This window comes from Triticum aestivum, chromosome 2D (genome assembly GCF_018294505.1).
Source record: "Triticum aestivum cultivar Chinese Spring chromosome 2D, IWGSC CS RefSeq v2.1, whole genome shotgun sequence".
NCBI lineage: Eukaryota > Viridiplantae > Streptophyta > Magnoliopsida > Poales > Poaceae > Triticum > Triticum aestivum.
In genome coordinates, this window is record NC_057799.1 from 173,106,941 (window position 1) to 173,119,867 (window position 12,927).

At 48.2% G+C, this 12,927-nt stretch overlaps 1 protein-coding gene across 1 annotated transcript; it reads right to left on the reverse strand.

Moving 5' to 3' along the window:
- Positions 1-1,059: 1,059 nt before the first annotated feature.
- LOC100873138 (secretory carrier-associated membrane protein 1) lies at positions 1,060-5,300 on the reverse strand. The gene is made up of 13 exons (XM_044475573.1): positions 5,039-5,300; positions 4,678-4,743; positions 4,469-4,573; positions 4,288-4,350; positions 3,976-4,009; positions 3,380-3,502; positions 2,620-2,682; positions 2,435-2,528; positions 2,267-2,312; positions 2,086-2,153; positions 1,638-1,686; positions 1,434-1,499; positions 1,060-1,342 (listed from the first exon to the last, which is right to left on the reverse strand). Exons 1-13 carry the CDS (start codon positions 5,099-5,101, stop codon positions 1,256-1,258), a joined length of 927 nt encoding a protein of 308 aa, XP_044331508.1. The 5' UTR covers positions 5,102-5,300; the 3' UTR covers positions 1,060-1,255.
- Between the last annotated feature and the right edge of the window lie 7,627 nt (positions 5,301-12,927).

Below are 12,927 nucleotides of genomic sequence, written 5' to 3' on the forward strand. Positions count from 1 at the left end.
TGTGCCTTCACATGCACTCCCCGCGTGACTCCCACTGGACTCTGGTGAAGCATACTCTTCGGTACATACGCGGCACTATGACCCTGGGACTCACTCTGACGGCTTCCTCCTCCATTGACATGGTCGCCTACTCCGACGCTGACTGGGTTGGCTGCCCGGACACGCGTCGCTCTACGTCAGGCTATTGTGTCTACCTCGGACCTTCGCTGATTTCATGGTCGTCCAAGCGACAGCCCACGGTCTCTCGCTCGAGTGCCGAGGCGGAGTATCGGGCAGTGGCTAACGCCGTTGCTGAGTGCTCTTGGCTCCGCCAGCTGCTTCAGGAGTTGCTTTGTGTGGTCCCTAAGGCCACGATCGTCTACTGTGACAACGCTCCGCCGTGTATCTCTCCGCCAACCCCGTCCATCATCACCGGACGAAGCATATTGAGCTCGATATTCACTTCATTCGCGAGCAGGTAGCTCTTGGAAGGTTCGTGTTTTGCACGTTCCTACCACTCAGCAGTTTGCCGATGTTATGACTAAGGGACTACCGACCCCTGTCTTTGAGGAGTTTCGGTCCAGTCTCTGTGTCTCCGACGACGCTTCGAATGCGAGGGGTGTTGAGCGTACGTTGTCTACCACATGTGTGTAGGACTTGGGTCTGTATTTATACCGTTGTATCTCTCTCTCTCCCCCTCGTATATTTGTACATCTTGGGAGACAAGTAGAGGCCGGTCCACCCTGTACCTATATATGTGCGTCATGCACACGATCAATGAATTATCGATGCATGCAATCCCGTCTTTCCAACTAACACTTTGCTTTGCGATACTTCCCAAAAACCGGGATGCATCAATATCCTCCTCAGTCATCACATGCTCACTATACCATTATCCTCGTTACCAGTTTGGTTCTTCTTTCTCGTTATTGTGTTTGGGCATCCCCGTAACGAGGTCACCTGTGTCTGGTCAGACGGTGATGGATGCCGTCACACCGAGAGGGCCCTAAGAATATCTCTCCATCGTCGGAGAAGCAAATCCCACTCTCGAGCTATCTAGTCCCTTGTCAAACTTTCCGATGAACCTGTAAGTTTTTGTTATGATCGCCGTGTTATCATACTGCTATGATGAAGTGACATTGTAGGACTTGTCCACTTTTCTTACCGGCGATAAAGAAAAATATATGTTTACATTGCTACATATATTTTTCTTTACCGTGCCATCTAATCCATGGAATTAATCTTGAGACCTATCATCATCTGAGATATGTGGCAATCAAAATGCCGCTCTCATAGCGCCCCTCGTCGCATCACGCTTCATCTCTGCGGCCTTTCCACTTCCTCGGAAGTACATGTACACTTGCTGCACGCATATAATGCCAAAGCGGCTCAGACATTTCACTTTTCAATATAGTATGTTGTAAAATAGAACAGTTGATCATCGGAATGCTGACCTGGATAACCCAGATGCTCAGCAATGACTCCAGGGCAAATAATCCAAATCCAATGAAGTAGAAGATCTGCACAACAATTGCATCAATTACTTGGCCAGACAAAGAACTCCTTGGCATCAGGAATCTGACTAATACACTGGTGATTCACCATGTCTCTATGATAGACATAATGTTAGCTGGCTAACCATAGGTTCATGTACTTACCCCAACTAGAGCATTCACGCTGATAAGATCAATCGCCGGTAAAATTCCTCTACACAAGCAGAAAAATATAATTCAGTCCAAGGTGAAGTTCCAAACATATATCCAAGGAATATTTTGGGATGCCATATTTTGAAGTGAAGCATTTAATTTCGTATGGAAGGATGAATAAAAGCAATATAATTCTAAGGATAAATAGAGTTCAGTAACTTAATTAAGATGGGTTTAACTATGGGTATACAAAATCAGGCGATAACTGTGCCCCTGAGCCAACTTCTATGATGCTCATCTACAGATTGAAAAATATGCTAGAATTAAAATGCACAAAAACATGCAATTCATGCAACTGTCTTGCCGATGCCATCTTAACAAAAACCATTTGTATCGAATTCAAGTACTATACAGGTCACTGGTTCCAGTCTTGTAATGTCATTGCAAACAAGAGACTTACGCCAAAGACTTGCCCTCAAAGACAGCAGGAGGAGCCACGGCAGCAAATACGACGAAAATGATGTGAAACTGCAAAAACAGAACGTTCAGGTACTGTATTTTTGTAGGTTTTGAATTATCAAACATTAAACATTATGCAGAAGAACTAAGGCATTCTTGAGTAATATACTCGTATAACTAACCAAGTAGAGCAAGAAAAACAATCCAAACTTCAACGCACTGTCAGTCCTGTAACACAAGTTGCATGAGACATTTATTTGTACATATGCAAAATCCAGGACAGAGAAAGAAAATCCAGGAGAAATAAGGAGATGTACAAAAAAAAATACAGTAAGCTTTTAAATATATACCTCATAGCATTATAAAGAGGGCGATACCATAACACATACGCACCAGGAACCCCAGAGATGAAGTAGATTATTGCTAGCAACCAGATTTTCACACCTGGACATGGATAAACCATTTGTTATTCAAGCATTAAATAATTCCTTAGATGCATACGCCATAGGGAACAGCAAAAGGGGTTGAGTATTACCTTCCCCCTTGATCCAGGCTGAAGTAACTGCTACGACATTCCAGAAGAGACAGAAAACCAAACCTATTCAATGCCAGAGAAAGCTTTCTTAGTTTTGCTGATATGCAAAGAAGGAGGGTTTATTCTTATACACCATCCAGTTCTACCTCTGAACAAATATTAGAATTGGAATGTATAGTTTAGCACATCATAAAACTTGAAAATAAAATGCAGACTTCTAAAACCATTAAGACATTCTCAAAATCTTTTAACAGATCAAATTAACATACATCCTAATCTTGATAAATGAAGGCATGTTGAAATATAGACATTACTTACTTACTTATGAAGCCTGTTATCCCAAACAAGTTGGGGTAGGCTAGATATGAAACCCTTTCACGAGGACTTCCCAGGAGGTCACCCATCCTAGTACTACTCTCACCCAAATGGGTTTCATACCCAAAAGACTGGCTAGTTTTTACGTTGGCTGACATTAATAATTTCCTCTGCCAATTTATTTGACTATGCTGTGGCTGTCAGCTGAAGAAATGTATGTGACATCATTTCGGCGACAGGATGTGAAGTTTGAACAAAATTATTTGCCAATATTAACTTTAGCACATATCCCACAGAAAAAAACCTTTTAACATTTGATTTTTGAAATACAAATAACATCCCCTAAGGCATGGAGAAAATGTTTGGCCACCATCCCATTTTAAAGACAAGAAGAAATTTCATCAACAAACTTCAGGAATATTTCAAGAATTGAAAGGAAGCGTACCAAGAAATGACGCAAATGCGAAGTATTGCATTCTTTGAAGATGAGTCGGTATCTCATTGGCAATGTCATGGTGGATGAGTGGCAGAAAAGGAGGCCAGTTTTTCTCCTCGATGACAATACCAGCTATAAAATAATATCAAAGAGAATAAGGGATCAGAAGTCTAGCTACTCATGAACAACATAATTAATGAAATTTCTGTTGAAAACAATAAGTGACAATACAATCTTTGAATGGATTATTCATTGAGAAAAATAATAAATTACAAGATGTACAACTTGATGATGTTCAGTAGTTATACTTGTTGTATATTAAAGTGTCATTACCGGTTACAATTTCGATTTTGAACATAATGATCATATATATAGCTTTGTTTGCAGAGGAGAAAGCACGAAATAAAAACAAAAGGTACAAATTTAGACCTTGGCTATAGCAAGATTCTGAACTTCCTATGCTTAGCAGATACTTGTTTAGTTGTTTTACAAGTCCATTACTGTATTATTCTTTCATTTTGCCCAGAGAAAATAGGAAAAGAATTATGACGAATTGCTTCTAATGTGTCATCTATGAAAGACAGAAAGAAAAGACAAACACTAACCTCGTGCTGCAGCTTCCTCCCTTCTTTTCAATTCCTAGTAAATATAATTAATATGGGGGAATCAGAACCTGATAAAACTTTTGGCTCAGATCGATTATGTAAATAGTGCCAGGAATACAGTGTGCGCTAAAAAAAGCTGAATTTGAAAGATAGCCATCAACCCAAGATGATCCTAAATAAACTTCATGAGATTAGTTCACACTGAAGACTGCTATTAACATCAACTAACATAAGCCCCAAATATACTCTGTTAATGAGTTATCGTAGTAGCCAAATTAAATAGTAGTATAACTGCGTAAATATGCATTGTACCTTCTCCCTCTTGTTCAACTCTGCTTCCCTCGCTTGCAGCTCCTTTTCTCTTTTCTTCAGGTCCTGGAGCATTCAGAAAGCACACATTAATTGAAAGCCCTGGGTATCATTTTCCTTCTAGCTGTGGTTCTCATAGGTGCATTTTGCAACTGCAAAGACTAAGCTGCACAGGCACACATACCTTTGACGACTCAAGAGGGATATCCACTGTGGCACTGAAATCTGCAGGTTCCGGGGGAAGGGGCGAAAGCCGCGAATTCGAGGAGGGGGCAACGTTTCTGGGATTCTACATTACAGTTAAAATCAACGAACCACGGTGGTGAGCAGCCAGCAGTCAAGGGCAAATTTAACCCCCAAATTCAATGGCGGGCAGAACAACGAACGCAGTACCGGCATGTAGAACGCGCCGCCGCCGCCATAGTTGGACTGCCCGCCAGCTTTGCCTCGCGTTTGTTCCTGCAAGAGACCACCCACAAATGTCAGTTAGGAGGGCATACAGGAGGGTTTTGGCACCAATGTCTCATCGGTCCAGTGCGAATCCCCCAGAACTAAAAGCGTCGGTGATGGCGAGATTGGACGAAGAGGAGAAAAGATTAGATGAGATCTGCCTCTAGTCAGATCCGAACGCAAACGAACGCCTAGCCGCGCCCACGGCGACGAGAAGGAAACTTAGATCCGCTGCATCGGGGGCAATGGCGGGATGGGATAAAGAGGGAGATGGCGTAGCGTGGGTAGGGGATTGGCTCCTTACCGAGAAAGGGTTCACGTCCTCCTCCTCCTCGAAAGGGTTGCCGCCATCGTAGCGCCCCGCCATGTCCCTCCCACACGCCTCGGCGCGCTTGCTTGCACCACCGACAATGGCGATTGGGGAAGGAGGAGACGATGAGTCCCGGCAGACAGATGGATACAGGAGCGCACGCACGGTTGCACTTGCCACCGCCCCCCACCAGTTGGGCCAGATATGTGTGACGGCGACGACTTTGCGACTTGAGCCGCACACGCCGGGCACTGCTCGCGGGCCAAACTTCGGTTTATTTTGGATCCCTCTAAGAGTATCTCCAGCCGTTCGGCCCCCAAGGCGCCTAAAAAAAGCGGCCTGGGGATAAACCGGCGCTAGCTCGGTCCCTGGAGCGACCTAGCTCCCAGTCACGCCCCCCAGACGCCGCCCTTAGGGTGCGGAAAATTCAAACTTGATCGTTCCCGCTTATCACAAAAGACGCCACAAGTCCGGCGATCACAAGTCACATTTCGGCGATCGGATGTAGTCTGGCGTACAAAAAGCAGAGCGCCACAAGTTCGCGTGCGCAATGCATCACTCGGCGGGGTTGGCCTCATGCGTCGGTGGAGTTGGCGTGCGCGGGCTCGGCGGTGTCGGAGCTGCTTCGGTGCTGGGCGGTGTCGGCGCGGCTTCGGTGCTGCTGGGCGTCGTGGAGGCGTCATCACTCGGGCTTGGCGTCGGCGTGGGCATGGCGCGGGAGTTGGCGTCGCTGTCGTCGGCAGCTGGTTCAGGATGAGGCCGCGCTCCGCCATGTACCACGCCTTGAGCTTCTCGTCGGTGCTATGGAGCATTCCGCCCCGCCCATCAGAAAAGCCAGGTCGGTGTTCCTCTTCTTCACGGCGACGTTGGTCCAGAGCAGGTCGAGCTTGATGGTGCTGTTCGTCAGCAACGACGACCACCGCGCCGCGGTTTTCTCTTCACGCAGAACAGCCCGGGCCTGTGCGTCGGCGAGGCAATACTCGATGGACTCCTGCACCCGCGCGGTAGCCGCGTCGGCGTGTTTCCCCTTCTTGGCCCCTTTGTTGCCGTCCGGCCGCCCCTCTGACGCGCCCGGAGTCGGCGTGTCCGGCTTGTATGTCTCTTTGGCCTTGTCGAGGATGCGCCGGACTTCCGCCCACTTCTCGCACTTGTCAATGCGCTTGTAAACGTGGAGGTACTTAAATTCGGCGTCGCGGTTGCTCTGCCGGTACAGGGCGAACATGCGCAGCAACTGCGCGGAGGAACAAACAGTTGGCGGGTGCAGACGACGAAGAGAGGCGGGAGACCGGCGTGGCATACCTGATCCTCAACGCTGGCGCCGCTCTCCGGGCGAGCCGCGACCTCCTCGACGACCCCATGACATTTGTTGCACGCCCCCTGGATACGCCCCAATGGTTCGCCATCGCCTTCGAGCCGCACTGCATGTAGACGCCTTTAAAGTAGGGGTCGACGAGCTTGCGCTCGTCGAACTCGGCCTTGATGCGGTCCCAGTACGTCTCGATGCTCTGGTTCGTGTCGGTGGTCGGGTCGAGGCAGACGACTTTCCATGCTTCGGCGAGGCATTCCTCCTCCTTGGACGCCCACTTGATGCGCGGCTCGCCTGACCTGGCCGCCCGCTTCTTCTTCTTGCGCCCCTTCGCCGGAACAGGCGCCGGCTCCTCCTCCTCCTCGTCCTCCTCCTCCTGCTCCTGCCCCTCCTGCTCGTCCTCGCCGTAGACGTAGCCGAGCTCGCCGTCCATGCCGCCGCTGAGGTCCACCGTCTCGTCCTAGGTGACGAACCCGGGAGACACGGCGGCCGCGGCCGAACCTGCCGCGATGATGTCGTCCATGTCGGCCTCGGTCTCGTCGGTGTCGCCGAGGTGCGAGAAGGGCAGCGCGCCACGGCGGAGTGGGGCGTCGGGAAGGAAGCGTAGGCGGGCGGCGAGTAGTTGTATGGAGGGTACTGCACGCCGGCAAAGGCGGGCGAGGGCGTGCGCTGGGCCGGGTGTCCATGAGGGAAGGTGACGTTTGGGTTGAACCCACCGTGCGCATCCCCGTCGGCGTAGCCCGGCAAGGGCGATCCCCATGGCTGCGGCGACGGAGAGCCGACGCCTTGCTGGCCCCAGGGCGCGTACTAGGCGTGGCTACCGGGTGGATTCATCATCCCCACGCGAGTCGCCTCGGCCTCGGCTTGGTCCGCCGATGCGGCAGCCGCAGCCGCGCGCGCCGCGTTGTCGCGGGCCTTCTTGGCGATGGCCCTGTTCCGCCGGTCGGCGGTGACAGCCTCCCGTCGCTGAACTTCCGCCCTCCACTCGGCGTTTGACATGCCCGGTGGCTTGGACGGCGGCGCCCTCGGCTTCCTCTGCTTCGGCTGGGTGACGGAGGCGGTCGCTGTTGCCGCCGCGCGGGGGACGACGTACTTCTTCGGTGGCATGGCGGCCGGCTGGGAGGCGAGCGGGAGGAAAGGAGAAAATGGGAGGGAAGTGGGGGAAAAGCGGGAAGAAACAGCGGGAATAGGCGCTGGACTCGCCGACAGGGCGGACCCAAGTGCCCTTTTCGCTTGTGTCGGCGCCCCAGGCGCCCCCCAGGGCACCGAGTTCTGCCTGGGTCCGCCGGCACCAGTTTCGGCCCGAGCCGGCGAAAAACGGGCTTCTAGGGGGCGACTGTGCCGTTTTTTTGGCGCCGGCGCGGCAAAAACGCCAGGGGAGGGCCTGTTGGGGGCGCGGCTGGAGATGCTCTAACTCTCATTTCGATGAGATTTAACTTAACTGGATACTGAAAATATAAGACGTTTAAATATAGGGAAAAGATTCCCATCAACCGGCCGATTACAACGCACCGTCCATCGCGTTAGAGCATCTCCGATACAAGATGTAGATGAAAAATACCTAACTTTTGCATCTCCAAGGGCCAAAACACCTCTCCAACAGATGTAAAAAAATATTCATCTACACCTGCCTCCCGGAGATGTAAACTACAACACGTCGCGCTGTAAATTTGCATCTCCATCTACAGGAGATGTAAAAATGCGGCCGGCCGCCAACTGCCCAACTGTCATTCCTTTCCCTTCTGTGCGACCAGCCGCCGCCCGCCCGACTCTTCACCAAATTGACGCCCCCCCCGTGCCTGACAGCCACCGGGCCTGCCGCGACTTCGCCCCCCACCCCCGCATCCCCCGTCGCCTGCCTCGCCGGCCCACCGCCCGAAGCCGCTGAATCGAAGCTTCTCCGGCGGCTGCGGCTGGCCTAAACGCCTTCCTCGGCGAGGTATGCGATGGAGTAGGCTTCATCCAAGCCTAGACCCCCCCACCTGAGTTAGTGGAGGCGCGCCACTCCGCCCGCCCGACAGTCGCAAGGCTCGCCCATTTTTCTGGCCGTGCGAAGCCGCCCGCCTGCCGCTCGGAGCTCCCGCCGACGTGCGGCCATCTCTTTTGTCGTGCAGTCGCCACCGCCCACACCCGCCGCCGACGGCTACCCAACCCGCGGCCGGCCGATTTCGTCCACCCCGCAAGCAAGGTGTTTGACGAAATTCCCGAAGGTAAAAAAATGATGAAACTTGATACTTTTTTGTTGGGGATGGAATGTAGTTTGACGGTGATTTTCCGCATTGTAGATGAGCTCGTGTGATTCCTCTTTCGTGGATGATTCCTCGTCGGATGAGGAATTTGATTTAAACGAAGAAGAGGACATTGCAATGCTAGTGGCAATGCACTAGGGGAAGAAGCCGAAGCACGACGGTTCCATATATGGTCGTGCGTTCATTCAGAGAGAACGGGTTGATGCGCGACTACTTCACTTCAGCACCCGTTTTTTCGGAGAGGTACTTTCGACGCCGGTTTAGAATGTCCAAAGGCTTGTTTATCCACATTTGCAATTCCGTGAAGCAGCATGATCGATCCTTCGAGCAGAGGAGGAATTGTGTAGGGTTGCTTGGACATAGCACCGAATAGAAGGTCACTGCCGCATTGCGCATGATGGCCTAAAGTGTTCCTGCAGACTACATTGATGACAACTTGGCGATGGCAGAGAGCATTTCTATCTTCTATGTCAAACAACTTGCAAAGGCTATTGTAGAAGTGTTTGGTGCAGAGTATTTGAGAGCTCCCAATGCTCAGGACACTCAGTGGTTGCTGGAGATGAACAAAGCTCGTGGGTTTCCAGGTATGCTAGGGTTCATCGATTGCATGCATTGGAAGTGGAAAAATTGCCCAAGAGCATGGCATGGACAGTTCAAGGGTCGTGGGAAGGATGCCACTATCATTCTTGAGGCCGTTGCCGATTAATAAACATGGATTTGACATTCACATTTTTGGATGCCTGGATCTTGCAATGACATTAACGTGCTTGGTCACTCTTTTTGCCAAGTTAGCAAATGGAGAAGCACCACGGATGACCTTCGAAGCAAATGGCCGCACATATAACTATGTGTACTATCTTGCGGATAGCATCTAACCTATGTGGAGTACTTTTGTCAAGCCAATTGCAAAACCCCAAGGCAAGAAAGAACTCATCTTTCACAATGCACAAGCGGCGGCTAGGAAAGATGTTGAGAGGGCTTTTAGGATTTTGTAATCCCAATTTGCTATTGTGCGAGGACCATCTAGATTTTGGGATCAAAAAACCTTTTTGGTATATCATGACTGCTTGCGTGATCATGCATAACATGATCATTGAGAATGAGCGTGGACAGAATTTAGATTACACATTCTATCACTTGATGGGCATACGTGTTATGCCCATGAGAAGAGAGGAGCGAATCAAACGCTTCATGAAGGTGTACAATGAAATTAGAAACTCCAATGCACATGATCAATTTCAGAAGGATTTGTTGGAGGAGTATTGAAAATATCATGGCGAGAGAGGCGCCTAGTTTCATTTATTTGTTTGTGTATTGTGCAAAACAATGTTGTATGAGTGTTGCATTTGATCTTGTAGATTTGATGAACTATTTAATAATTTGATATTGTGGACATGTGAAATTTTTAAGTTGATTATCGGATGTTTTATTTTAATTTGTGAGATTGAACAGTGGCTGTAAAACGGCTGTACAACGGCTCAACAGTAGTTACAGCGGTCGCGCGGCCGTCGGCCGGTTTTGCATCTCCAGTTTACATCACTTATTGAAGTTGCAATTTTACATCTTTGTTTTGCATCATCTGTTGGAGTTGGTTCTTTTTTGAAAATGCAAAAGGCACTTTTTGGAGATGTAAATTTTTACATCTCTTATTTTACATCTTCTATTAGAGATTATTTTACATCTTCTATTAGAGATGTTAATCCTCCTTCTTATCCTCATTCTTGTTCTACATCTCCTCCCTCAGTTTCTAAATATAAATATTTTAGAGAATCCAACACGGATTACATACGAAACAAAATGAATGAATATATATTTTAAAATATGTCTATATACATTCGTATGTAGTCTCTACTATAATCTCTAAAATGAAACGAAAAGGGTAGCTTGCATGCTGATACGATGCATCTCTCAACCCAAGTGTTGACCACGTCCCTGACGAGAAGCACCCCATGGCCGCTGGCCGGTACAGCGGCCTGCGAGTATGCACAAGCTGCTGGTTTGTAGATGTTGTAAGCCGGCCACTCGGGTGCTGCCTAACAAGCCGTGCACGGGCGCCGGACTGCACCGCCCGTGTCCGCTAGGCACGCCACCGTTGAAGCGGTGTCTGTTGTCGCTCGATGCTCCATGTCACGACCATCCTGGAGGAGCATCGGCGTTCATGGCTACCGCCTTCTCGAACTGAGACGCAACAACATATCCTGAAACGTAATTTTTGTTAAAAAAAATTCTGCAACATGACCTTTGTTATAAAAAAAATATTATAGACGTTTCTGCAACATGATATCTGTTGCAAAAAAATAGTAACATAACCTTTATTGCAAAAAAAAATCTGAAAATGTTTCTTTGACATGGTTTTTGTTGCAAAAAATTCTACAACATAACCTGTGTTGCAAAGGTTTCAGCAACAAAACCTACGTTGCAAAGGTTTCTACAACATTACATTTGTTGCAATGATCGAGGGTGTTGATAGCCGCTCGATGACGCCAGATCTGGCGGCTCGCGGCCGGGCTGATCTTTTAAAAAGACAAGCCGGCGGACGTGTGGCAATGCCCTTAAATATGAGATGTTTTTTAGGTTAAACTATTTTTTTGAAAGCAGAGATTTTATTCCTTAAATAATAGACATATCGTCTACAATGAAACAAGAAATAAAGTCAGGGATTATAGCTTCCCAAAACATAGCAGGCTTTTCACTAAATGAATTCTTTGCTAATTCGTGAGCCACCTCATTAGCTTCTCAAAGGCAGTGCGTATATGAAATGCTAGCAAAATCCAAAGCTAGCTGCTTCGACTCAAGTATTGTCGTCACATCAGAGCCCACATAGGTTTCAGGTGTCTTGATTGAATCCACCAGAAACTACAGTCTGACTTAATGAGCACTTTGTTGCATCCAATTCTTCCAGCTAGATATACTCATTCCTGATCGTTTTCATCTCCGCTGAACTGACACTGCACACTTGTGGAAAAAACCATGTTGTTGCAGCAATAAAAATCATGCGTCCATCACGAGCAATATCTCCTGTTGCACCTGAGAATGTTTCGTGCTGGAAGGCCACATCGGCGTTAATTTTAACCACATCACTATTCTGCCTCTTCCACATGTGATCATAACATCTTGCTGGCTGATTGGGCATAAAAGCTAAAGTGAAGTTGGTAGCCGAGACTTTAACAAACATCGTTGCTCTACTAGGGATTTGAATTGACCGTCCTTTCACGTGTTGATGGCGCTGCCATCAGAGATACCAAGTTGCCACTAGTATGGGTTCATCAGTAGGGATTCCATCCGTGTCCGAATTAGTCTGGCATAAGACTCAGTAATGACAGACCGATCCTGCCACATTGCATCTGCAATGAGGCTCTGTAAACCCAACTCTACCCAAACTTCTTTTTTGCATTTTGCAAGTAAACACATAATGTTTAACATCCTCGACTCCACCCACACAGAACATGCATTGGGGTATAAAGGGTATGTGTTTGTTCGCAAGGATTCCATACCAAGGTAACGATCCATTTGGTGCCCTCCGCATAAAAGGTTTAACTTTTCATGAGATTTTAAGGTTTCGGATCTCCTTCCAAATTGTGTGTGTACACGTTTCCATGTCCATCTCCTCGAACAAGACACTCGACATATTGATGCTCAAATTATTTGTGGTACGCCGGCCGTACTAAGAAGGTTCCTAATCGCATGTAATTCCATGCGACAGAATCCTCCACTAGCTGAACATTCAACAAGATTTGGAGGATCCTATGAGCATCTACTAGAGAAAAAACATCTCTTATCAAGGCTTCATCCTACTGTCCGTGGTGCGAGTTTATGAGTTCTTCCACATACCTGAGCATAGTTCTACCTCTAGGGGTGATAACTTTCTGTGAAGGGCTTGACGGGATCCAGGGGTCCTGCCATATGTTAACTTGTGCACCCGATCCAATACGCCAAATGTAACCCCTTTGAAAGGTTTGGATGCCTGCTACGATACTCTGCAATGTATAGGAAGATCCTTTCTTCGGTCCAACCTTCAATATGTCCCTGTCGGGATAATACTTTGCACTCAACACACGTGCACATAAGGAGTCCGGGTTCTGGATAAGTCGCCAACACTGTTTTGCTAACATAGCAAGGTTAAAACTGTGTGGGTCTCTAAATCCCAAGCGCCCTTTCTTCTTCGGTACATACATTTTCCACCATGCGAACCAGTGCATCTTCTTCCTCTCATCATTATCGCCCCACCAAAATCCTACTATCACATTAGTGATTGTTTTACAAATACCTTTGGGTAGTTGAAACTTTATGGTTTTGTTATGATAGTGCCGCTGGTTCCTTAATTGTGC